Source organism: Oncorhynchus nerka, linkage group LG27 (genome assembly GCF_034236695.1).
Source record: "Oncorhynchus nerka isolate Pitt River linkage group LG27, Oner_Uvic_2.0, whole genome shotgun sequence".
NCBI lineage: Eukaryota > Metazoa > Chordata > Actinopteri > Salmoniformes > Salmonidae > Oncorhynchus > Oncorhynchus nerka.
In genome coordinates this window covers 77,429,870-77,456,382 of record NC_088422.1, presented here as the reverse complement: position 1 = coordinate 77,456,382, position 26,513 = coordinate 77,429,870, and the positions used below count along the sequence as shown (strand labels likewise).

At 42.4% G+C, this 26,513-nt stretch overlaps 2 protein-coding genes across 3 annotated transcripts; both read right to left on the bottom strand.

The window, feature by feature from the left end:
- Positions 1-136: 136 nt before the first annotated feature.
- LOC115112459 (wee1-like protein kinase 1-A) lies at positions 137-5,351 on the bottom strand. The gene is made up of 10 exons (XM_029639541.2): positions 4,463-5,351; positions 3,950-4,161; positions 3,363-3,429; positions 3,079-3,251; positions 2,696-2,964; positions 2,513-2,602; positions 2,318-2,403; positions 2,068-2,238; positions 1,711-1,856; positions 137-1,486 (listed from the first exon to the last, which is right to left on the bottom strand). The coding sequence occupies exons 1-10, from the start codon at positions 4,859-4,861 to the stop codon at positions 1,333-1,335; spliced, it is 1,767 nt and encodes a 588-aa protein (XP_029495401.1). The 5' UTR covers positions 4,862-5,351; the 3' UTR covers positions 137-1,332.
- Positions 5,352-13,355: 8,004 nt separating this feature from the next.
- LOC115112458 (zinc finger protein 143-like) lies at positions 13,356-26,222 on the bottom strand. Of its 2 annotated transcripts, none has more exons than XM_029639540.2 (16): positions 26,019-26,222; positions 25,117-25,229; positions 24,919-25,008; positions 24,595-24,678; positions 24,300-24,425; positions 23,620-23,813; positions 23,432-23,497; positions 23,243-23,356; positions 23,049-23,124; positions 22,687-22,812; positions 22,316-22,495; positions 21,978-22,205; positions 21,071-21,204; positions 17,114-17,269; positions 16,737-16,835; positions 13,356-13,835 (listed from the first exon to the last, which is right to left on the bottom strand). In XM_029639540.2, the coding sequence occupies exons 2-16, from the start codon at positions 25,220-25,222 to the stop codon at positions 13,755-13,757; spliced, it is 1,860 nt and encodes a 619-aa protein (XP_029495400.2). In that variant the 5' UTR covers positions 25,223-25,229; positions 26,019-26,222; the 3' UTR covers positions 13,356-13,754. The 2 variants fall into 2 exon arrangements, with proteins under 2 accessions (XP_029495400.2, XP_029495399.2); XM_029639539.2 differs by having other exon boundaries at positions 24,595-24,690; positions 26,019-26,220.
- Positions 26,223-26,513: the final 291 nt, after the last annotated feature.

Genomic DNA, 26,513 nt, shown 5'->3' with positions numbered 1-26,513 from the left:
TATAATCTGAAAGACCACCATCTCTCATTTACCTGTTTTCATTAGATAACTAGTCCATCCCACACTCATGTGTAGTTCCAGTTTTTTGTTCTTTTAGAGCAACATTCATTCACAAACATTTGACAATTCCAAGGTATCCATATTACCGGGAATGAATTTATTTAACTTGGAACAAGTAACATGAAACCAATAGCTGTCAAAATGATCTACATGCATAATATACATCATTGTAAAACATGAGAAAATGTAAATTAGTCAATAATGCTACAGTTCTGATGGGTTTTGAACAGAAGAAAATACTGACTTTACTAAAACAATTCAGTGGCTCCATGCATCATATATAAAATAAATGACACCGGGGCTTGACACAATGATCCACTTTGACCAACTGCATCACACACGATTGGATGACTCATCATGAAAAATGTACATGAGTAAAACATCTTAAACAACTCAATACATAATGAACTTCAGATAGGAAATGTATTACAGATGCAACACATTGAAATTCTATGTTTTACAGAAGAGATTGATTACTGAAACTATTCTAAACATCTGAATGGAATTTACAAATTCACTGAACTCCACTAACATTCAAGACAAACATATAGCAGCAGTATGCATTTTTACATTTAGCAGACGCTCTTACACAGAGCGACTTAAAGTAGTGAGTGCATACATTTTCATACTTTTTTCATACTGGTCACACGTGGGAATCGAACCCACAACCCTGGCATTGCAAGTGCCATGAGCCAAACAGTTTGCATATGGCAAGTTCAAAGTGCTCATTGAATCATTCCTAGTCAATGATCCAGTTCCACTACCTGAAATCAGGTATAATAGACTGTAAAGTGCAAATTTGTATCACACCATCCCAAACCCGCACACTGGCAACAGAATGTTCTAGCATGCTCCCACATTCCATTAAAAACAAAAATCGGCTATGTTATGTAATACCAATTGCCAGAACATGCCAAGTGCTTGGGAAGGTAACAACCTTTTCACTCTTTAGAATCAAATAAATTTGGTCCATTGTCTTACTAACCCTTTCCAAGTACCAAACAGTAAGAACTATAATAGTTGGTTTGTACACTCTGAAGCCCATCTCTCCATGTCTGCCTAGGGAGGCCTTCCCAGTACACTACCGAGTGCAACCAGGGTTGTTTTCATTAGCGCACAAGGTAGCAAGAAATTTTGCAACAGAAAACAAGCATTTCTAATTGGACAATTTCAGGTAGTCCCCCTCTGTTTTGGCCTGTTTTTTTTTCTTCCATGTCGTACCTAGTGAATATGACTCAGTCTGATACCCATTTGGGTTGGCAGTTGGCCCGCTCAGTAGATGGTCAGGCTGACTGAGCGGTTCATCTTCTTGCCGATGAGCCTGGAGCTCCTGCTGGACCGGAGGGTGGAGCGCGTCAGGACCCTATCTGAGATCAGAAACTTCTCCTCTGCAGCTACTTTGGCTTGCTGGGCCTTTTTCAGCTCCCTGCACGAGGACAAGCACATTTTTAGAGAAGCCATTCATAAATACCAAGAAAATACTAATTACATCTGAAATGGATTCCTGAATCATTAAAGAGTAGGTATCATCATGTCATTTTTCACAAAACAAACACTGTCGTAGTATTCTCTCTAACATTCATACTTAGGATATGATAAGTGAAAAAGGAATGGAAGACTTGAGCCATGACATATGAAGAGGGTACGTACTTCTGCAGTAGCGCATTTTTGAACTTCTCTGCGTTGAGTTCCATGCGGAGCTGGTCAGCGCTCATGCGGGAGGCAGTGAGGAGGACGGGATGCTTGGTGAGGGAAGAGGCAGACGGCCTACTGGCAGGGTCAGGGTGGATCATCAACTGCAGCACACAGAATTCATTAATACCACTAATTAAACATTACTACTGCCTGTCCTGCAGACAAACAACCATTACAGAATGAAGCACTGCACCCTAAACCCTTTATAGTGCACTACTTTTGACCAGGTCCCATAGGGCTCAGGTCAAATATGCGCACAATGTAGGGAAAGTGTACCATTTGGGAAGCACCCCTGGTTGTTTCTAGTCAAACCTTCAGTAAACTTGGGAATTCCTGTGAGAGCACTTGAGGTATCGCAGGTAGTTTTCCTTGTCTGATGTCATGCCACTTGTCACCATTGGTTGGGAGTGGTTCAGCTCCTGAGGCGCTGACCACAGTCAGTGCTAGGGCAAAAATATCTGCCCTGGTGAGGTTTCTATAGTCCTGAAAAACACATTGGTCCATACATGATTTTGGATAATTTAACAAATGAGGTGGTATGGGGGAAGAGTTATCCAATTACCTCTTGTAAGACTTCATTGACCAGGTACCTGCTGTCCCCTTCTTCAACTTGAGGATTGTCCATTCTGGTCACATGGCCAAGATCACCTGGGGGAAAATACAAGAACAGAATCCAGCTGCCTGGTCAACAAGTACACTCAATTATTAGCTTGTTACATTTGCATGATCATTTTTTAATTATAATTTTTTTAAGTACCTATTTTGTAAACAACATTTCTATTTGGTCCTTCCTCATCGTCAAATTCATCGACACACACCACAGTCTTCCGGGATAAGAAAATGTTGCCTGAGAAAAGTAAAGCACAGCAAGTGTTAAATATTTAAATATTCTAAATGATTTCAATAGCTTAGCTGTATCCAAAACTCTACAGCTACTTACTTGGCTTGATGTCCATGTGAACCAGAGAGGTGGAGTGAATGTACTTCAGTCCACGGGCCACCTGAAGGAGAAGGTCCTTGAGGTCCAGCTCAGAGAAGAAGCGCATGGTTCTGTAGTTCTCTGAGACCACGTCTGCCAGTGTGCCGCCGTTACAGTACTCATTCTGTATGAGCATGTGGTCGTCCTCTGACCAGGCAGAGAAGTACCTCACTACATGGGGGTGCTGCCCCAAGACCGCGTGGGCATACACCTCCCGGAGTGCATTCTGTCTGAGGAAAACAGAACACAATATTAGCACAAAAATAGCATGGCATTAAGGTCAATGAGTCGTTTAAATGTACACTTGGATTGTCAGTTTTTCAAAATCCATGGGATTCTCTTACTCGTCTACAGATCCAGCGAGGGGCTTCTTTGAGCGTTTGATGGCATAGATGCAGCCATCGAGTCTTTTCACACATTTGAAGACAGAGCCAAACTCCCCAGATCCTATCTTCTCCAGCTCATGAAACTCTGTGGCATATCTTGATATCATGTTGCTATCCAGAAGAGTCATTCTCTGCAAGAAAAGGACAGAGTTGCTTAGACACTTATCTAAAGTACAATTTCAGTGTGTGTGTGTGGGTGGTGGGCGGGTAATAAAAGTATCATTGTGATTACAAAAATATACCTTTGATGGTGGAATGATGTCCTCTTCACACTCTGCATCACTGGCTTCCATGTCCTCTCCACATGAGCTTTAGAGATAAAGGAAGGTAAACTAAATGTGTTATATAACATTCCAACCACTGGAGGGCAGACAATCCCTACAAGTGTACATTGTTAGTAACAACATGGCTTTGGGTTGCTGCCAACAAGCATGCAATAGTCAACCGATTAATTGCACACTAGATCTAGAAGAAGCATGTCTGAATCTATTGTCAACTAAGAATAGGCCATGCTCCATTGACACAGACATAAATACCAATCTCACAATTCTAAGATGCTTATTTTTGTTGTTGTAAAACAGTCATAAAAGGAACTTGAGTTGTTGCATGGTAGTAAAATCTGATCTACTTTACAACACTAACTGCAATTACTTTTGAGTTTTATAAAATGGTTTTGACAAACAGGAGTTCCACAACTACCTTAGGATAGGGGAGAGTATAAAGAGGAAATGGAGTTTGTTTGAGGTCAGTAGAAACTAAGTCCCACACCCACAAAATCCCAATGTAACACCTGGTAAATAATGACATCAGTACAATGTGCTTCTCTTACTCATTCCTGTGTGATCTCTTTCTGTTGTTCATTTGTAACATTGCTGCCTGGATCAGTAATGAGTCAGGGGTGAATGGATTGATGTTGATCATGGGTGCATGTCTACTCCTGCTGTCTGTGTGCGGTCTTCCTGTTGAGTCCCTATTCATGTAGACACCTATTCCTAGCCGGCAGACTGTGGATCCTGTGGCCACTGCTCTGGACAACAAACTCTGAAAGAGAAAACAAAACATTGCATTAGATAAGAATAACATGTATGGTTGGTGAGGGTCATCCATACAAATATGGAAAACAAGTCAAGGAAATCAATGATTCAGGGAAAACTATGCCATTGACTTTTAAAAAATGGTAAAAGAATCATGTTCAAACATGTTGAAGACAGAAATAGTCATCTTGCACAGTGGCTGGTTCTCTGGCTGAAAACTTTAAAAAGTTCATTTGATTTTATATTGTGGATCTGATAGAATAATTTGAGAACAATAACATGTTAACATGTTACTGTAGTTAACCCACCTTAGGTGTGTGGGGAACATCAAATAGTCGGAGTTTCCTGAAGGTTTTATGGGGCAGTGTGTCGGGACAATCTGGAATGGGAGAGCTTCCATCCTGATTGTCGGAAAACTCCGGGGACGAGCTGTTGTAGTCAGTCCCTGGTGATTTTAGGGGGAAAAGACAACCAAATCCCTCATCCCAATGTTCAACGCGATCCTCCGCGGTAGCTGTCTTCGTGGTGCCGTTACAGACGGCTTGGTTTAAGTTGGAGTTGTGTCTCGGCGATTGCACCGGGGAGTCCATTTCTTTGAGACTCGACTCGGCTCCAATGCTGTTGTTGCCGTCGTCCTCTCCGTCACTCTGGTTGAAGTCTAGTCTCTGTCGAATAGGTCCCATCTTCGGGGACATACCGACGAACATTCGGCAACTGAAACGTATCACTTCCCAGACACAGTAACGTTGGCTATAGCGTTAAAGTGGCTAGCTAACTAAATCGTTTTCAAATTATCCCGAGTAGCTTGACATCCGTGTGCCCATGGCGCTACAATGTTGAGTCAATTTGTAATCCAAAATGACGTGGTTAAATAAATTAGCTAACGTTCGCTCACTAGCCTCGCAAATACGTTAGAGGTTAGCTAGCTACTGTAACACTTTAGCTTCTTTCCATGAGGCGCAGAACACCGTACTGGCAAACGAACGATTATGTTGGGCGCTTATTTACTACAAAAAAACAATCATTAATTTAGTACTTGTGTCTAGATGTCAAAATACTCCAGTCGACTGTTTGTTAACCTGAAATATTGTCACAATTTGTCCTGCTCCGCTTCCTGCGACCGTTGACAGAATTATTCCAACCTAAATTTCTTCCACTCTTCAACCAATGAGAACACATTCCTGCATTTTGAAACGTGGGCGTTACTTCCTTCGAAGCAAAGTTTTTCGTCACAAAATGGATATTTGACAAACGTCACTTAGGCGCGAATTGAATCCTTTGGATCTTTTTTTTTTTTTTTTTTTTACCTTGGAGGCTCTTAATTAATTTGTCCTCATTGTACTGTACTGTACTTTTGTTTATTTCACCAGGTAAGCTAGTTGAGAACAAGTTCTCATTTACAACTACGACCTGGCCAAGATCAAACAAAGTGACACAGAGTTACACATGGAATAAACAAGCATACAGTCAATAACAATATTTTAAAAAAGTATATACAGTGGTAAGGCAATAAATAGGCCATAGTAGCGAAGTAATTACAATTTAGCAGATTAACACTGGCGTGATAGATAAGCAGATGATGATGTGCAAGTAGAGATACTGGTGTGCAAAAGAGCAGAAAAGTAAATAAAAACAATATGGGGGATGAGGTAGGTAGATTGGTTGGGCTATTTACAGATGGACTATGTACAGCTGCAGCGATAGGTTAGCTGCTCAGATAGCTGATGTTTAAAGTTAGTGAGGGAAATATAAATCTCCAGCTTCAGCGATTTTTGCAGGTCGTTCCAGTCCGTTCCAGTCACTGGCAGCAGAGAACTGGAAGGAAAGGCGGCCAAAGGAGGTGTTGGCTTTGGGGATGACCAGTGAGATATACCTGCTGGAGCATGTGCTACAGGTGGGTGTTGTTATCATGACCAGTGAGCTGAGATAAGGCAGAGTTTTACCTAGCATAGGCTTATAGATGATCTGGAACTAGTGGGTCTGGCGACGAATATGTAACGGGGGCCAGCCGACTAGAGCATACAGGTAGCAGTGGTGGGTGGTATAAGGGGCTTTGGTAACAAAACTGATGGCACTGTGATAGACTGCATCCAATTTGCTGAGTAGAATATTGGAAGCTATCGCCGAGGTCAAGGATCGATAGGATAGTCAGTTTTACTAGGGTAAGTTTGGCGGCGTGAGTGGAGACTTTGTTGCGAAATAGAAAGCTGATTCTAGATTTGATTTTGGATTGGAGATGCTTAATGTGAGTCTGGAAGGAGAGTTTACAGGCTAGCAAGACACCTAGGTATTTGTAGTTGTCCACATATTCTAGGTCAGAACCGTCCAGAGTAGTGATGCTAGTCGGCAGGTGGGTGCGGGCAGCGAACGGTTGAAAAGCATGCATTTGGTTTTACTAGCGTTTAAGAGCAGTCGGAGGCCACAGAAGAAGTGTTGTATGGCGTTGAAGCTTGTTTGGAGGTTACTTAACACAGTGTCTAAAGAAAGGCCAGATGTATACAAAATGGTGTTGTATCTGCGTAGAGGTGGATCAGGGAATCACCCGCAGCAAGAGCGACATCGTTGATATATATACAGAGAAATGAGTCGTCCCGAGAATTGAACCCTGTGGTACCCCCATAGAGACTGCCAGAGGTCCGGACAACATGCCCTTCAATTTCACACTGAACTCTGTCTGCGAAGTAGTTGGTGAACCAGGCGAGGCAGTCATTTGAGAAACCAAGGCTAATGAGTCTGCCGATAAGAATACAGTGATTGACAGAGTCGAAAGCATTGGCCAGGTCGATGAAGACGGCTGCACAGTACTGTCTTATATCGATGGCGGTTATGATATTGTTTAGGACCTTGAGCGTGGCTGAGGTGCACCCGTGACCAGCTCGAAAAACCTGATTGCACAGCGGAGAAGGTACGGTGGTATTCGAAATGGTTAGTGATCCGTTTTTTAACTTGGCTTTCGAAGACTTTAGAAAGGCAGGGCAGGATGGATGTAGGTCTATAACAGTTTGGGTCTAGAGTGTCACCCCCTTTGAAGAGGGAGATGACCGTGGCAGCTTTCCAATCTTTGGGGATCGCGGACGATACGAAAGAGGTTGAACAGACTGGTAATAGGGGTTGCAACAATGGCGGCGGATAATTTTAGAAAGAGAGGGTCCAGATTATCTAGCCCAGCTGATTTGTACGGGTCCAGGTTTTGCAGCACTTTCAGAACATCTGCTATCTGGATTTGGGTAAAGGAGAAGCTGGGAAGGCTTTGGCAAGTAGTTGCGGGGGGTGCGGAGCTGTTGGCCGGGGTTGGGGTAGCCAGGAGGAAAGCATGGCCAGCCGTACAGAAATACTTATTGAAATGTTCAATTATCATAGATTAAATCGGTGGTGACCGTGTTACCTAGCCTCAGTGCAGTGGGCAGCTGGGAGGAGGTGCTCTTCTTCTCTATGGACTTTACAGTGTCCCAAAACTTTTTGGAGTTTCTGTTTGAAAAAGCTAGCCTTTGCTTTCCTGACTGACTGCGTGTATTGGTTCCGGACCTCCCTGAACAGTTGCATATCGTGGGGACTAGTCGATGCTATTGCAGTCCGCCACAGGATGTTTTTGTGCTGGTCAAGGACAGTCAGGTCTGGAGTGAACCAATGGCTATATCTGTTTCTTAGTTCTACATTTTTTGAAAGGGGCATGCTTATTTAAGATGGTGAGGAAATTACTTTTTTTAAAACTACCAGGCATCCTCGACTGATGGGATCAATATCCTTCCAGGATACCCGAGCCAGTTCGATTAGAAAGGCCTGTCGCAGAAGTGTTTAAGGAGCGTTTGACAGTTATGAGGGAGGAGCGTTTGACAGTTATGAGGGGTGGTCGTTTGACCGCGGACCCATAGTGGATGCAGGCAATGAGGCAGTGATCGCTGAGATCCTGATTGAAAACAGCAGAGGTGTATTTGGAGGGCAAGTTGGTCAGGATAATATCTATGAGGGTGCCCATGTTTATGGATTTAGGGCTGTACCTGGTGGGTTCCTTGATAATTCGTGTGAGATTGAGGGAATTTTTGCTTAATTCATTGCCCTTGAGCATATCAAATCAAAGCTTACTTGTCACGTGCGCTGAATACAACAGGTGTAGTAGACCTTACAGTGAAATGCTTACTTACAGGCTCAAACCAAGTGCAAAAACAGCTATTAGGTGAACAAGGTAGGTAAAGAACAGGCAATATACAGTAGCGAGGCTACATACAGACACCGATTAGTCAGGTTGATTGAGGTAGTGTGTACATGTAGATATGGTTAAAGTGACTATACATATATGATGAACAGAGAGTAGCAGTAGCGTAAAAGAGGGGTTGGCGGGTGGTGGGACACAATACAGATAGCCAGGTTAGCCAATCTGCAGGAGCACTGGTTGGTCGGCCCAATTGACGTAGTATGTACATGAATGTACAGTGGGACAAAAAAGTATTTAGTCAGCCACCAATTGTGCAAGTTCTCCCACTTAAATAGACGAGAGGCCTGTAATCTTCATCATAGGTACACTTCAACTATGAGACAAAATGAGGGGAAAAAAATCCAGAAAAACAATAATGAATTTATTTGCAAATTATGGTGGAAAATAAGTATTTGGTCAATAACAAAAGTTTCTCAATACTTTGTTATATACCCTTTGTTGGCAATGACAGAGGTCAAATGTTTTCTGTAAGTCTTCACAAGGTTTTCACACACTGTTGCTGGTATTTTGGCCCATTCCTCCATGCAGATCTCCTCTAGAGCAGTGATGTTTTGGGGCTGTTGCTAGGGAACGCGGACTTTCAACTCCCTCCAAAGATTTTCTATGGGGTTGAGATCTGGAGACTGGCTAGGCCACTCCAGGACCTTGAAATGCTTCTTACGAAGCCACTCCTTCGTTGCCCGGGCGGTGTGTTTGGGATCATTGTCATGCTGAAAGATCCAGCCACGTTTCATCTTCAATGCCCTTGCTGATGGAAGGAGGTTTTCACTCAAAATCTCACAATGCATGGCCCCATTCATTCTTTCCTTTACACGGATCAGTCGTCCTGGTCCCTTTGCAGAAAAACAGCCCCAAAGCATGATGTTTCTACCCCCATGCTTCACAGTAGGTATGGTGTTCTTTGGATGTAACTTAGCATTCTTTGTCCTTTTTTTACCAAAAAGTTCTATTTTGGTTTCATCTGACCATATGACATTCTCCCAATCTTCTTCTGGATCATCCAAATGCTCTCTAGCAAACTTCAGACGGGCCTGGACATGTACTGGCTTAAGCAGGGGGACACGTCTGGCACTGCAGGATTTGAGTCCCTGGCGGCGTAGTGTGTTACTGATGGTAAGCTTTGTTACTTTGGTCCCAGCTCTCTGCAGGTCATTCACTAGGTCCCCCCGTGTGGTTCTGGGATTTTTGCTCACCGTTCTTGTGATCATTTTGACCCCACGGGGAGAGATCTTGCGTGGAGCCCCAGATCGAGGGAGATTATCAGTGGTCTTGTATGTCTTCCATTTCCTAATAATTGCTCCCACAGTTGATTTCTTCAAACCAAGCTGCTTACCTATTGCAGATTCAGTCTTCCCAGCCTGGTGCAGATCTACAATTTTGTTTCTGGTGTCCTTTGACAGCTCTTTTGTCTTGGCCATAGTGGAGTTTGGAGTGTGACTGTTTGAGGTTGTGGACAGGTGTCTTTTATACTGATAACAAGTTAAAACAGGTGCCATTAATACAGGTAATGAGTGGAGGACAGAAGAGCCTCTTAAAGAAGAAGTTACAGGCCTGTGATAGCCAGAAATCTTGCTTGTTTGTAGGTGACCAAATACTTATTTTCCACCATAATTTGCAAATAAATTCATAAAAAATCCTACAAAGTGATTTTCTGGATTTTTTTCCTCATTTTGTCGGTCATAGTTGAAGTGTACCTATGATGAAACTTACAGGCCTCTCTCATCTTTTTAAGTGGGAGAACTTGCACAATTGGTGGCTGACTAAATACTTTTTTGCCCCACTGTATAGTTAAAGTGACTATGCATATATGAAAAACAGAGCGTAGCAGCAGCGTAAAAAGAGGCTTTGGAGGGGCGAGAGAACATTCTATGACTGGGGTGGCTGTGGTCTTTGACAATATTTAGGGCCTTCCACTGACACCGCCTGGTGAAGAGGTCCTGGATGGCAGGCAGCTTAGCCCCAGTGATGTTCTGGGCCGTACGCCGAGCAATTGCCGTACGTCAAGCAAGAGGCCGAGCAATTGCCGTACCAGGCAGTGATGTAACCCGTCAGCATGCTCTCGATGTTGCAGCTGTAGAACCTTTTGAGGATCTCAGGACCCATGCCAAATATTTTCAGTTTCCTGAGGGGGAATATGCTTTGACGTGAACTCTTTACGACCATCTTGGTGTGTTTGGACCATTCTAGTTTGTTGTTGATGTTGACACCAAGGAACTTGAAGCTCTCAACCCGTTCCATTACAGCCCCGTCGATGAGAATGGGGACGTGCTCGGTCCTCCTTTTCCTGTAGTCCACTATCATCTCCTTAGTTACGTTGAGAGATAGGTTATTATTCTGGCACCACACGGCCAGGTCTCTGACCTCCTCCCAATAGGCTGTCTCGTTGTCGTCTGGGATCAGGCCTACCACTTTTGTGTTGTCTGCAAACTTTATGGTGTTGGATTCGTGCCTGGCCATGCAGTCGTGAGTGAACAGGGAGTACAGGAGGGGACTGAGCACGCACCCCTGTGGAGCTCCAGTGTTGATGATCAGCATGGCAGATGTTGCTACCTACCCTCACCACCTGGGGGCGGCCCGTCAGGAAGTCCAGGATCCAGTTGCAGAGGGAGGTGTTTAGTCCCAGGATCCTTAGCTTGGTGATGAGCTTTGAGGGTACTATGGTGTTGAATGCTGATCTGTAGTCAATGAATAGCATTCTCACATAAGTGTACCTTTTCTCCAGGTGGTAAAGGGCAGTGTGGAGTGCAATAGAGATTGCATCATCTGTGGATCTCTTTGGGCGGTATACAAATTGGAGTGGGTCTAGGGTTTCTGGGATAATGGTGTTGTGAGCCATAACCAACCTTTCAAAGCACTTCATGGCTAAGGACGTGAGTGCTACGGGTCTGTAGTCATTTAGGCAGGTTGCCTTTGTGATCTTGGGCACAGGGACTATGGTGGTCTGCTTGAAACATGTTGGTATTACAGACTCATTCAGGGACATGTTGAAAATGTCAGTGAAAACACCTGCCAGTTGGTCAGCACATGCCTGGAACACACGTCCTGGTAATCCGTCTGGCCACGCAGCCTTGTGTATGTTGACCAGTTTAAAGGTCTTACTCACGTTGGCTACGGAGAGTGTGATCACACAGTCGTCAGGAACAGCTGATGCTCTCATGCATGCCTCAGTGTTGCTTGCCTCGAAGCGAGCATAGAAGTGATTTAGCTCGTCTGGTAGGCTTGTGTCACCGGGCAGCTCGCAGCTGTGCTTGCCTTTGTAGTCTGTAATAGTTTGCAAGCCCTGCCACATAAGACGAGCGTCGGAGCCGGTGTAGTATGATTCAAACTTAGCCCTGTGTTGACGCTTTGCCTGTTTGATGGTTTGTCGCAGGGCATAGCAGGATTTCTTGGAAGCTTCCGGGTTAGAGTCCCGCACCTTGAAAGCGGCAGCTCTACCGTTTAGCTCAGTGCGAATGTTGCCTGTAATCCATTGCTTGTGGTTGGGTTATGTACGTACAGTCACTGTGGGGACGACGACCTCGATGCACTTATTGATAAAGCCAGTGACTGATGTGGTGTATTCCTCAATGCCATCGGAAGAATCCTGGAACATGTTCCCGTCTGTGATAGCAAAACAGTCCTGTAGTTTAGCATCTGCTTCATCTGACCACTTTTTGATAGACCGAGTCACTGTTGCTTCCTGCTTAAATTTTTGCTTGTAAGCAGGAATCAGGAGGATAAAGTTGTGGTCGGATTTACCAAATGGAGGGCGAGAGAGAGCTTTGTACACGTCTCTGTGTGTGGAGTACAGGTGATCTAGAATTTTTTTCTGCCTGGTTGCACATTTAACATGTTGATAGAAACTTGGTAGAACTGATTTAAATTTCTCTGCATTAAAATCTCCGGCCACTAGGAGCACCGCCTCTGGGTGAGTGGTTTCCTGTTTGCTTATTTCCTTATACAGCTGACGGAGTGCGGTCTTCGTGACAGCATCTGTCTGTGGTGGTAAATAGACAGCCACAAAAAGTATAGCTGAAAACTCTAGGCAAGTAGTGTGGCCTGCAATTTATCACAATATACTCTACTTCAGGCGAGCAAAATCTAGAGACTTCCTTAGATTTCGAGCACCAGCTGTTGTTTACAAATATGCACCCCCCTCGTTTTACCAGAGTGTGCTGTTATATCTTGCCGGTGCAGCGTATATCCCGCTAGCTGAATATCCATGTCGTCATTCAGCAACAATTCTGTGAAACATAGGATATTACAGTTTTTGATGTCCCGTTGGTAGGATATTCGTGATCGTACCTCGTCTAATGTATTGTCCAATGATTGCATGTTGGCGAGTAGTATTGACTAACGGCAGCTTTCCCAGTCGCCTTCTCTGGGTCCTGACCAGGCATCCGACTCTTTGTCCTCTGTTCCTGCGCCGCTTCCTCTTGCAAATAACGGAGATGTCGGTCCTGTGGGGTGTTTGTTGTAGAAAAAAATCTTCTAATCCGAGGTGTGATCTCGGTCCTGATATCGGACCGAGATATCCAGAAGCTCTTTTTTGCTGTAAGATACAGTTGCAGAAACATTCTGTACAAAATAAGTTAGAAATAACGCAAAAACCCCCACATAATAGCGCAATCGGCTGGGTGCCCGTAAAACTGCTGCCATTTCTTCCAGCGCCAGTTTATAACCTCAGCTAATCTTATAGCATTCACAATATACATTGATCATTTCTGAAATTGCTTCTTAGTATATCATTCAATTATTTACACAAAAAGCAAATATGCCCAAAAATCTTATGTTGATAAGAATTGTCTAACTGCTCATATAATAGTATGAGTTGATGTAAAGATGTGGTAGATATTTTAAGCACTTCCTATCAACAAATATCACACTGGGTCTTACACATACAAATAAATTCAATAAAATACTAAACAATATCCTGTTTCAATAGTAATCAAGTAGATTTCAGATGATAAATCTACAACATTATCACAAAAACAATTAGTGCAAATATATAGAATTGTACTGCTTTATTTAACAACCAATGTGTATCCATTATTTGTACACATTCAAAGTTAAAATATATGCTGGATTCAAAACATTGGCTATTTACTGTATATACACAGAATACAATATTCACACATGGAAAAATGGTACCAAAAGTCCAAACACACCTTACATTTCTTAATCTCATTCATGCAGCAACACACATCTTACTCAACAAAGTAATGGATGTTTCAGCATTACAGACTCTTGGTGCAGCCATATCAAAATGTCTATTTACAAATCTTAATAAAGAATTCCATGTTTGATTTAAGAACAATACCCTTAAGTCAGAAAACTGTAGAATTTGTATAGATCAGTTGTTCTCGTCATATCAAATATTTCAATAGAAATTGAAAGGCTTATTTTATCTAATCATCCAATCCCATCTCTCCTTGTTGTATTCTTGATGCTATCCTGATGGCTTCTTCGAGTGAAGGTTGTTCACTGAGCTAAGAAACAGAAAGGTTGAAATCACACACAGAGAAAACAATATTATTTACGCAAAATTGATGGTCTGATCAGGTGTAAGTAACATAATACAAAATCTCGTCATTAGTGTGAGAGCAAAATACTTTTATTGTATCAAATGTTTTTTTTTTATGGAAAGAAAAGGGTTCTTATAACTATTGTCTGTGTGGACTGAAAGTGGGCCTCTGGGAGATAACACTGACAGGAGATTTACGATGTATTTTGGGTGATAAAACCTGAAGAGACCACAATCTGGAGCATGAGTTAATGTTTTGTTCTATACGGAACCAGGGAGAGATGACCCCAGGGCAAGATCTTGGTCTCTACACAAAGATAACCGTTTTTACAGCAGACAGTATCTTTCATACAAATATTTACCTTGTGACCCATTCCACACATCTGTTGTTCGTCATGTAGACTGAAAGGGGTGTATCTTGGCTATAAAATACCTTTGTACTTTTGTCTCGGGGCTCTCAACAAATTTGTCGACCAGCCATCATTATCGTACAGCACTCAATCGATTCACACTCACACACACACACACACACACACGCATGTATATATACACACACATACAGTGGGGAGAACAAGTATTTGATAACCTGCAAAATCGGCAGTGTTTCCTACATACAAAGCATGTAGAGGTCTGTCATTTTTATCATAGGTACACTTCAACTGTGAGAGACGGAATCTAAAACAAAAATCCAGAAAATCACATTGTATGTTTTTAAGTAATTAATTTGCATTTTATTACATGACATAAGTATTTGATACATCAGAAAAGCAGAACTTAATATTTGGTACAGAAACCTGTTTGCAATTACAGAGATCATACGTTTCCTGTAGTTCTTGACCAGGTTTGCACACACTGCAGCAGGGATTTTGGCCCACTCCTCCATACAGACCGTGTCCAGATCCTTCAGGTTTCGGGGCTGTCGCTGGGCAATACAGACTTTCAGCGCCCTCCAAAGATTTTCTATTGGGTTCAGGTCTGGAGACTTGCTAGGCCAATCCAGGACCTTGAGATGCTTCTTACGGAGCCACTCCTTAGTTGCCCTGGCTGTGTGTTTTGGGTCGTTGTCATGCTGGAAGACCCAGCCACGACCCATCTTCAAAGCTCTTACTGAGGAAAGAGGTTGTTGGCCAAGATCTCACGATACATGGCCCCATCCATCCTCCCCTCAATACGGTGCAGTCGTCCTGTCCCCTTTGCAGAAAAGCATCCCCAAAGAATGATGTTTCCACCTCCATGCTTCACGGTTGGGATGGTGTTCTCGGGGTTGTACGCATCCTTCTTCCTCCAAACACGGCGAGTGGAGTTTAGACCAAAAAGCTCTGTGTGTCTCATCAGACCTTCTCCTATTCCTCCTCTGGATCATCCAGATGGTCATTGGCAAACTTCAGACGGGCCTGGACATGCGCTGGCTTGAGCAGGGGGACCTTGCGTGCGCTGCAGGATTTTAATCCATGACAGCGTAGTGTGTTACTAATGGTTTTCTTTGAGACTGTGGTCCCAGCTCTCTTCAGGTCATTGACCAGGTCCTGCCGTGTAGTTCTGGGCTGATCCCTCACCTTCCTCATGATCATTGATGCCCCACGAGGTGAGATCTTGCATGGAGCCCCAGACCGAGGGTGATTGACTGTCATCTTGGACTTCCTCCATTTTCTAATAATTGCGCCAACAGTTGTTGCCTTCTCACCAAGATGCTTGCTCATTGTCCTGTAGCCCATCCCAGCCTTGTGCAGGTCTACAATTTTATCCCTGATGTCCTTACACAGCTCTCTGGTCTTGGCCATTGTGGAGAGGTTGGAGTGTGTGGATAGGTGTCTTTTATACAGGTAACGAGTTCAAACAGGTGCAGTTAATACAGGTAATGAGTGGAGAACAGGAGGGATTCTTAAAGAAAAACTAACAGGTCTGTGAGAGCTGAAATTATTACTGGTTGGTAGGTGATCAAATACTTATGTCATGCAATAAAATGCAAATTAATTACTTTAAAAATCATACAATGTGATTTTCTGGATTTTTGTTTTAGATTCCGTCTCACAGTTGAAGTGTACCTATGATAAAAATTACAGACCTCTACATGCTTTGTAAGTAGGAAAACCTGCAAAATCGGCAGTGTATCAAATACTTGTTCTCCCCACTGTACATGTGTGTGTGTTGTATTGACCTGCTCCCTTATTAATGATTATTCTTAAATATTATTCACTTATTAGTGAATAAAGATTTATTTTAAGTATAACTCTGACTTGTGTGCTAAGTTTGTCTCTCCTCATTTGATAGTAAAGAAATGAACCACCACATTAGATACTTTAGTTTAGTTTAAAAATTAAATCTCCTCCCATTGCAGTAAACAGAAGGCGTCAAAGGCGTCAAAGGGAAGCAAACCTACATAGCAGACTGACTGATGGAGTCTACAAGGATGAGTCAAGACTAACCTTATTTACTTAAAACACCTTGTATTAACATCACAATGGAAGGACTGATGTGATCGTTGAAAACAAATAAATACCAACACACCGAATGTTTTTGTTTCTATTTAGCAATGGATTTGTCTGGAATAGACAGGAGAGGTGCAGAGTTCCTAAAACACGTGTACCTCAAGACTGAATAGGACCCTTAGTGATGGTCAATACAAAAAGAGGCCTAATCTCAGATTCACACTGCTGTAGGCCAGCTCAGTGACGACAATATAATGCACTGTACTTCTTTGTAAGGCTGTGAGTTAGGCTAACAAACAGCTGTTTGTTAAAGCTACTGCAGTGTCATTGGAACTCGTTATGCTTCTCAGCATCCAATGGGAATATATTGTGTGGCCTGCTTGTATGTTGCAATATGTAGCAATACTTGGTGTTTTGTGTCAGAGGGAGTCCCCTACCTGGACAGCGATCTGTGTGCCGTTTGAGGTGGCTAACAGAGTGACAGGGTGAACCCCCTCTGTCTGCATGCCCTGAAAGGAGGCCAAATCAATGGCCACCTGGGGGGGGGGGAAGAGGTCCAACATGTATTAAGACCTAAAGTCCAAAACGCATCACAAATGACAATGATTAGTAAGTCTGAAAGGGGGTTTTGCCCATTAAGTGGAATTGGCGTTTGCCAATTCCACTTATTGGCGTTTGCTGTGGGTGCGTTGATAGAAATAGAATCACTAGTCATCATTCTAGTTCTGTCACTGTTAAGGTATCAAACAGAACTAAACACAGGGACACATTTGGGGATTTCAGATCATGGTGGTAAAGTTTTAGTAAAACTCACCTGCTCTTCTGTACCATCTGCTGCTACCATGGTAACTGAATGTGTACCATCTGCATTAAGCATTTCATGGGAAGGAACCGTGAAGGTGGTGCCATCACTGGTTACCATGGTAATTGTGTTTCCCAATGCCTGCATGTCAGCATGGGAGATACTGACCTGGGAATGAAAAGCATGTAACATTTTATCATACACTAACTTATAACTTACCATTTGCCCTCAATTAAATATTGTATAGCTAAACAAAGCGGTCTTCTGTGGGATGCATTGGAGTCAACATGGGCCAGTATCCTTGTGGAACACTTTCGACACCTTGTACAGTCCATGCCAGATGAATTGAGGCTGTTCTGAGGGTAAGGGGGGTGGGGGTTGAAACTCAATATTAGGAAGGTGTTCTTAATGTTGTGTACACTTAATGTATAACATTTGTATGTGACAACTATTTAAGATGCATACTTTCAGTTTTTCCAATCTCACTTCACTCGCGCATAAGAGGGAGGCTTGCAGTACTGGCACATGTGCAGACCAAATACACTGCTGGAACGCCGATTGAACTGTTTACATGTCCTTATAATTGGAAAGATTGCTCAGAAAACCAGGTGTTTTAATCGCTTAGTTCGATTATGACCATACACTGATTAAGATAAGCATAGGTAGGGGTTTACACAACTAATGCCATACTTGGCCCTGGGGAGACCTGAAAATAGCTGTGCAGCAACCACCTCATCCAACCTGACAGAGCTTGAGAGGATCTGCAGAGAAGAATGAGAGAAACTCCCCAAATACAGGTGTGCGAAGCTTGTAGCATCATACATATGACTCTGGGCTGTAATCGCTGCCAAAGGTGCTTCAACAAAGTACTGAGTAAAAGGTCTGAATACTTATGTAAACGTATATTTCCGTTTTCTAAAAATGAGTATTTGCTTTGTCATTATGGGGTATTGTGTGTAATTTTAATGAAAAAAAAAACTATAATCCATTTTAGATTAAGGCTGTAATGTAACAAAATGTGGAAAAATTGAAGGGGTCTGAATACTTTCTGTATTTCACCTGTATTTAACCAGGTAGGCCAGTTGAGAATAAGTTCTCATTTACAACTGCGACCTGGCCAAGATAAAGCAAAGCAGTGCGACAAAAACACAGAGTTACACATGGGATAAACAAACTTACAGTCAATAACACAATAGAAAAATATATGTACAGTGTGTGCAAATGAAGTAAGATTAGGGAGGTAAGGCAAAAAAATAGGCCATAGTGGCGAAATAATTACAATTTAGCATTAACACTGGAGTGATAGATGTGCAGATGATGATGTGCAAGTAGAGATACTGGGATGCAAAAGAGCAAACAAATAAATAATGGGGATGAGGTAGTTGGGTGTGCTTTACAGAAGGGCTGTGTACAGGTACAGTGATCGGTAAGCTGCTCCGACAGCTGATGCTTAAAGTTAGAGAGAGAGATATAAGACTCCAGCTTCAGTGATTTTTGCAATTCGTTCCAGTCATTGGCAGCAGAGACCTGGAAGGAAAGGCGGCCAAAGTAGGTGTTGGCTTTGGGCATGACCAGTGAAATATACCTGCTGGAGTGCGTGCTACGGGTGGGTTTTGCTATGGTGACCAGTGAGCTGAGATAAGGCGGGGCTTTACCTGGCAAAGACTTATAGATGACCTGGAGCCAGTGGGTGTAGTAGTAAGGGCCAGCCAATGAGAGCATGCAGGTCGCAGTTGTGGGTAGTACAGTTGAAGTCGTAACTTTACATACACTTAGGTTGGAGTCATTAAAACTCATTTTTCAACCACTCCACAAATTTCTTGTGAACAAACTATAGTTTTGGCAAGTCGGCTAGGACATCTACTTTGTGCATGACACAAGTCATTTTTGACTGTTTACAGACAGATTATTTCACATATAATTCACAGTATCACAATTCCAGTGGGTCAGAAGTTTACATACACAAAGTAGACTTTGCCTTTAAACAGCTTGGAAAATTCCAGAAAATTATGTCATGGCTTTAGAAGCTTCTGATGGGCTAATTGACATCATTTGAGTCAATTGGAGGTGTACCTGTGGATGTATTTCAAGGCCTACCTTCACACTCAGTACCTCTTTGCTTGACATCATGGGAAAATCAAAAGAAATCAGCCAGGACCTTAGATTAAAAAAATTGTAGACCTCCACAAGTCTGGTTCATCCTTGGAAGCAGTTACCAAATGCCTGAAGGTACCGCGTTTGTCTGTACAAACAATAGTACGCAAGTATAAACACCATGGGACCATGCAGCCGTCATACCGCTCAGGAAGGAGACGCATGCTGTCTCCTAGAGATGAACGTACTTTGGTGAGAAAAGTGAAAATCAATCCCAGAACAGCAGCAAAGGACGTTGTGAAGATGGAGGAAACAGGTACAAAAGTATCTATATCCACAGTAAAACGAGTCCTATATCGACATTACCGGAAAGGTCGCTCAGCAAGGAAGAAGCCACTGCTCCAAAACCACCATAACAAAGCCATACTAAGGTTTGCAAGTGCACATGGGGACAAAGACCGTACTTTTTGGAGAAATGTCTTCTGGTCTGATGAAACAAAAATACAACTGTTTGGCCATAATGACCATCGTTATGCTTGGAGGAAAAAGGGAGAGGCTTGCAAGCCGAAGAACACCATCCTAACCGTAAATTCCGGAGGTGGCAGCATCATGTTGTTGGGGTGCTTTGCTGCAGGAGGGACTGGTGCACTTCACAAAATAAATGGCATCATGAGGATATATTGACGCAACATCTCAAGACATCAGTCAGGAAGTTAAACCTTGGTCACAAATGAGTCTCCCAAATAGACAATGACCCCAAGTATTCTTCCAAATTTGTGGCAAAATGGCTTAAGGACAACAAAGTCAAGGTATTGGAGTCGCCATCACAAAGCCCTGACCTCAATCCTATAGAACATTTGTGGGCAGAACTGAAAAAGCATGTGCGAGCAAGGAGGCCTACAAACCTGACTCAGTTACACTAGCTCTGTCACGAGGAATGGGCCAAAATTCACCAAACTTATTGTGGGAAGCTTGTGGAAGTCTACCCGAAACTTTTGACCCAAGTTAAACAATTTAAAGGCAATGCTACCAAATACTAATTGAATGTAAATAAACTTCTGACCCACTGGGAATATTATGAAAGAAATAAAAGCTGAAATAAATCATTCCCTCTACTATTATTCTGACATTTCACATTCTTAAAATAAAGTGGTGATCCTAACTGACCTAAGACAGGGAATTTTTACTAAGATTAAATGTCAGGAATTGTGAAAAACTGAGTTTAAATCTATTTGGCTATGTTATGTAAACTTCTGACTTCAACTGTATATGGGGCTTTGGTGACAAAACGAATGGCACTGTGATAGCAAATTGGATGCAGTCTGAGTAGATCATTGGAGGCTATTTTGTAAATGACGTCGCCAAAGTCAAGGATCGTTAGGATATTCAGTTTTACGAGTGTATGTTTGACAGCATGAGTGAAGGAGGCTTTGTTTGCGAAATAGGAAGCTGATTCTAGATGCTTAATATGTCTGGAAGGAGAGTTCACAGTCTAACCAAACACCTAGGTATTTGTAGTTGTCCACATATTCTAAGTCAGAACCATCCAGAGTAGTGATGCTAGACAGGTGGGCGGGTGCAGGCAGAAATCGGTTGAAGAGCATGCAATTAGTTTTACTAGCATTTAAAAGCAGTTGGAAGCCGCAGAAGTAGTGTTGTATGGCATTGAAGCTCGTTTGGAGGTTTGTTAACACAGTGTCCATAGAAGGGCCAGATGTATATATACCCACACACATTATATATAAAAATCGCCTTTCAACTTACATGTATAGACTGCTCTAATTGATGCTTGTCCTATGGCTATAAATATGGCTGTGGTAGACTTCAGGTGAAATTATTAAATTAATGTGCAGACGCCATTTCTTTTAAACTAACCTGTTGGGTTCCATCTGGGTGTGTTATGAGCTGCACATGCTGCTGACCAATGGCCTCAGTCATCTGTTCCGAACAGGACGACGACTCCTCCTCCTCAACCTGGGCAAAATTCACTGAGGGATCATCGATGGCCTCTGAATCACATGGAATAACAACAATGACATTTTTCAATAATTGTCTCGTGACTCAAGTCATTGCTCTGGTTGCAGTCCTGATAAGGGCATAACAGCAGTCAGTGATTCACCGTGAGTCAACCTTTAAACACTGAGGTATACGTCAGACTTTAGAAGTAATCTACAGGTAACTGCCAAAATAAAGCAAATGCTTGAGCAAATTAGGAGTACAAAGTATATTGAAAGCAGGTTCTTCCACACAGGTGTGGTTCCTGAGTTAATTAAGCAATTCAAAAACATCCCATTATTTTGGCTACCGTGGCTAGAAGAAGAGATCTCAGTTTATCTGAAAGAGGGATCTACAAGGAGCATAGGGGGTTTAAAGAGTGTGTGTCTCAGCCACCAGATCTCAACTCAATTGAACACTTATGGGAGATTCTGGAGTGGGCCTGAGACAGCGTTTTCCATCACCTTCAACAAAAAACAAAATTATGGAATTTCTCATGGAAGAAAGGTGTCACATCCCTCAAATAGAGTTCCAGACACTTGTATGCCAAGGCGCATTGAAGCGGTTCTGGCGGCCCAACGTCCTATTACGACACTATGTTGGCGTTTCCTTTGTTTTGGCAGTTACCTGTATGTTTATTAGGGCACCACACCACACCTTCGTACACATAGGTTGGGTTATTTTTTTTCTCCTCCCCAAAAAACAGAGGAGGAAAGACAAATAAGATGAAGTCATCCATTGATGATTAATACATCTGTGTAAGGTGGTGTTGACTTCCAAGCCTGACCTGTAGGGGGTTCGTAGTAGGCCTCCTGCTCTTCCTCAATGGGCTCTGTGACGTTATGAGCTGTGCGTTTGTGCATGGCCAGGGTGGAGATCTGCTTGTAGGTCTTCCCACAGTGGTTGCAGTTGTAGGGCTTGCATGGTGTGTGGACAACATGGTGTTTGTAAAGGCTGGAGTACTCTGTGAACCGCTTGTCACAGCCTGGGACTGTGCAAACGTAAGGCTTCTCTCCTGTAAATATATCCCATTCATGAATCACACTGTAAAAGGCCACACTACAAAAAGGACTGAATAATGTTGTTGTGTGACTTTTAACAAAGAGAAACAGAAGAACTGCATACCTGTGTGGATCCTCACGTGGTTCTTATAGTTGGTGGCACTGGCAAAGGCTCGCCCACAGCCAGGCTCTGCACAGTAGTAAGGCCTCTCCCCTGTGTGTGTGCGAATGTGCACCTTCCTGATGTTAGAGGTAGTAAACGATCTCCCGCACCCCTCAAACGGGCACATGAATGGCTTCTCTCCTACAGTACAGAGGGGATGATGAGCTTGTTCAAGACCTCTTCAAGTTCATGGATGAGATCATTTACAAACAGCATGATCAAATGACTTCTAATCCAAATCAGAGGACAAAAATAAAAACTAGTTGTACACTGTAGATTGCATATGTAGGGATAAGACTAGGTATAAGTCTGACTCTTGACAAGTTTTGTACCTGTGTGGGTTCTGATGTGCTTTTGGAGGTCACCTGACGTCTTGAACGACTTTGCACAGTGCACTTCCTGGCAGCAATAAGGCTTCTCACCAGTATGTGTCCTGATGTGACTTTTCAGGCCATACCCTTTTGGAAAAAAAAAACACATTTTGCTGAGTTGGAAACACGTGCTGTACATTTAATGGATCACAGTCACACTGACCGAGATTGTTCAGATAATGAGTGAGAAATTGTTAAAACTGAGGAAACTGATATCTCCTTAGCCATTTCAACAAGGTTACTATGACATATGCCTAGAGCACCTCAGCTTCATATCACAAAGGTTTTATGACCTTTGCATTAGTCTGAAGGTTGTTTATTACCTGTAGCAAACTTCTTTCCACACCCCAGGTGATCACACAGATATGGCCGGTCACCTGTGTGGTACCTCTCATGTACCTGCAGAGGGTAGAAAATAGCAAATCACAAGATAAACAGATGTCATTTGGACCAATTGAATCTGACTCATTCTACATTCAAGAACCCAAGTCATTTTCAGGGAGTGAGTGTGCTTTACCTTCAGATGGTGTGCTGTTGTGTAGAGTTTCCCACAGCCCTCATAGTCACAGCGGAAAGATTTCTCTGTAGGCTGCTCCCTAGAACTACGACCACTCTGCCTTTGAAGCACAATCTGAAAGAAATATGTATCCTATGTAAGCTGCTGGTAAATATGATATGACATAGATAAACATGAGAAGTATAGTACCTGCATCTGCACACCACAATCTTGCTCAGCTCTCATCAGTACAGAGTTGACATCATCAGCCTCCACCTGAGAAAACAAAAGGGGGAAATAACCAGTGACCATTTTACCTCAAACAGATAAGGTATTTGAAAATTCCATATAATGCTGAGTCGATGAGCTGTAAAGATACAATGTCAAAAACAAACTACCTTAGCGGTGTATTGTTCCAGCACGTTGATGGTCTCTTGGTCAAGGGTTCCATCAGCATTCAGGTCTGACACTGTTCCATCTGCCTGGATGGCCAGGATGGTGTTGGTCTGAGGCATCTGTACTGTGTGCTGGATGTAAGCTGTGGTGCCATCCTCCAGCTGAACAGCCTGCAGGGTATTCTGGTCATAGGTATCTGTGAGGGAGTTTCAGTTAAGTTTAATACCCTATGGCAAAAAGTTGTTTTATTTCATTTACCCATCCAAATTTCTGATGAAAAAAATTAAACACGGGGTAAAAACACATCTACAAAAGGTTTCTAACAATCTTAAAAATATGCAATATGCAGAAATCACTGCCAATTCCTAGTTGCTATTTTATTTTAAGTTTGCTTCATTTCAGTTTATGTGACAAAACAAGCAATGTAGAGAATCATTGTACCATCTAAATCTCTGAAATATATTTTCAATAACCAAAACTATTATATTTTCGGCTGTTTGATGCATGTGTACAAAACCGAAAGTAAAAGATGCAAAAACTCAATTTAAGATCGGGAAGCATAGCGCACATAGAACAGATTGACCACTTATTAGACTTGCTTTCAATGAGAATTACATTTCTATGTGAATTTGGTCAGGTCGCCCAAAAGGTTACATGTCGCAGCTTTAAGATTGAGACAAACCTTTTGGTGTGTGGATGTAAGCTGTTGTGCCATCTTCCAGCTGCACAGCCTGACCATCCTCAAGTCTCAGACCATCTCCTCCAATTACATCACACAAAGGGGATCCTGTCCACCTGTTGGCCTCCTCTGATAAGTAAAAATGGGGAAATATTGACAACTATATAAATGTTCCCATTACAATACAGTTTGATCTTAAAGTGAATTGTGTCAGGAATAAGAAAATCATGAATAAGCAAAATAAGCTATGTTTCATTATAACACAGCAATAATTAACATTGCTAAGAGGAAAACAGACCTGCTCTTGGCATTGATACATGTTGGACATATGCAGTAGATCCATCCTCCAGCTGAATGACCTGTCCATCCATAAACTTGCCATCTGAAATGGAGACTGCACTCTTCAATCAGACTGCTCTCATCAAATAATGGACTAAATCATGCTAATAATCAATAGAAAGAATAAATCTGTCATGACTTGGCCAAGCAAGGTTATCAACTCTTTCTACATGGTCAGATCGTTTGGTGGTGGGGGGTTACTTTATGGGGTGTTAGTCAAGCCAATACCTTTATGGCTACTCTCCATTACTGTATGTTTGGAGATGATTGACACTTGAGTTACCTTTAGGGTTGTGCTGTATGTAAGCTGTAGAGCCATCTGCAAGGGTCACAGCCTGCAAACTCACAGTGTCCATGTCCATCTGATCGCCATCTATTGAACAAAAATGACACAAGAAAAAAAAAACAGCATGTGTAAGTAACTTTTTCCTTTGCTGGAAACTTGACATAATCCCCACCAATAAATTAAAAGTGAACTTACCTGAAACAGCCTCCGTCAAACAGAGAGTGACCTGCTGAGTGTCTCCACCTGCATTTTGGAACTCTGCAATGCCCTGGGAGTCCCGGTTAATCTGAGCCAAAAGCATTGTTGCTCTGTCCAGACGAACACACACACATTATATTAACTGTATGTGTGGCTGCAGTCAGTCACTGCAGTAGCCTGAGGCACAATGGTCATTTATGGATGCGACAAGACCCACGTTATACAATTAGGTAGCAATGTCTGTTGCATTACTAGATATGTACACTAATACAAATCAAACTTCCAGCTGACATGTTGTACAACAGCAGATAGATTCAACAGTTCATGTTGTTGCCAAGTTTGATGGAACTTGATAGGAAAGTCAACAGTGCAGCTTCAGCTAGCTATGTCAGACAACGTTACCGTATCAAATATGAATGTGATTGGTATGGGATATTTGTTACCTATACCTAGGTAGCGAACTAAATTTGACAGAAACGTTAGCTGAGAACACTTTTTGTTCGATTAACGTTAACTAACCGACACTCAATGATAATTTATTTAACGTTAGCTAGCTAGTTTGTCATGTATGTATCTACTAGCTAACAATGTGGAGAAAATGAAAGTTATTTAGCTAAAGAAACAGTCAATGGGGAAATCGAGTTTACAGATTAGACTCTTAAACGAACTGCTAACGTTAACTAGTTAGTAGTGTGAAGAGCGCGGACAAATAATTTGCTAGTGCTAATTAGCATGTGGGCTAGCTAATAATACACTTTTTTAGACAATACATGATTTAAACTATGGTTTAATTGAGTATATTTCTCATAGCAAACGCCGAGCACAGCTATCCCCTTCCGTCTCCCAAACTGGATATGGCTGTAGAAAGGCACACTGGGTAAAACCACATTTATACGAACCTCTAAAATTTCCAACAATCCCTTCGGTTCGACCACCATGCATCAGGGCAGGAAATGTTCTCCTGTGCGCGCACCCTTGAACATGTACAAAGATAGCATTTGCCCCGACCTGATCTGTATGATTGGCAAATATTTCAGTCGCGCAAGCTACTAGTAATCTCATTGGTTCAAAGTCCTTTCATTCATTGGTTGATGACCTCCCCTTTTCACATTCTGCTTTTGGGGTGTTCCATACGCCATTCTGGATCACAATTACGACCGCTTAACTTTGCTAAAAAATTCCAGCGGTTTCCAATAAATTATTTCACTTCACCTATGTTATTATACTTCATATTCGTGTTGTTCGTTCAGCACAACAAATATAGAATCCTAAAAAAAGTTTCCGAAGTTGGACACAGCCATTTTGGAACCGCAAAGCTGGTAGCCTAAAGTCGAGCGAGGTAATGTGGGCAATGCAGTTGAATCAAACTCAAGGGTATTTGTAATGCATTTTAT

Coding starts and splice junctions, on each gene's coding strand:
- LOC115112459 (XM_029639541.2), bottom strand. CDS start 4,861: ATGTTCGTCGGTATGTCCCCGAAGATGGGACCTATTCGACAGAGACTA. Junction 2,404..2,512: donor AAATGTTGTTTACAAAATAG/GTACTTAAAAAA, acceptor ATTTTCCCCCAG/GTGATCTTGGCCATGTGACC. Junction 1,487..1,710: donor AAAAATGCGCTACTGCAGAA/GTACGTACCCTC, acceptor GTCCTCGTGCAG/GGAGCTGAAAAAGGCCCAGC.
- LOC115112458 (XM_029639539.2), bottom strand. CDS start 25,222: ATGCTTTTGGCTCAGATTAACCGGGACTCCCAGGGCATTGCAGAGTTC. Junction 22,496..22,686: donor GCACATCAGAACCCACACAG/GTACAAAACTTG, acceptor TCTGTACTGTAG/GAGAGAAGCCATTCATGTGC. Junction 21,205..21,977: donor CTACTACGAACCCCCTACAG/GTCAGGCTTGGA, acceptor CATGTGATTCAG/AGGCCATCGATGATCCCTCA.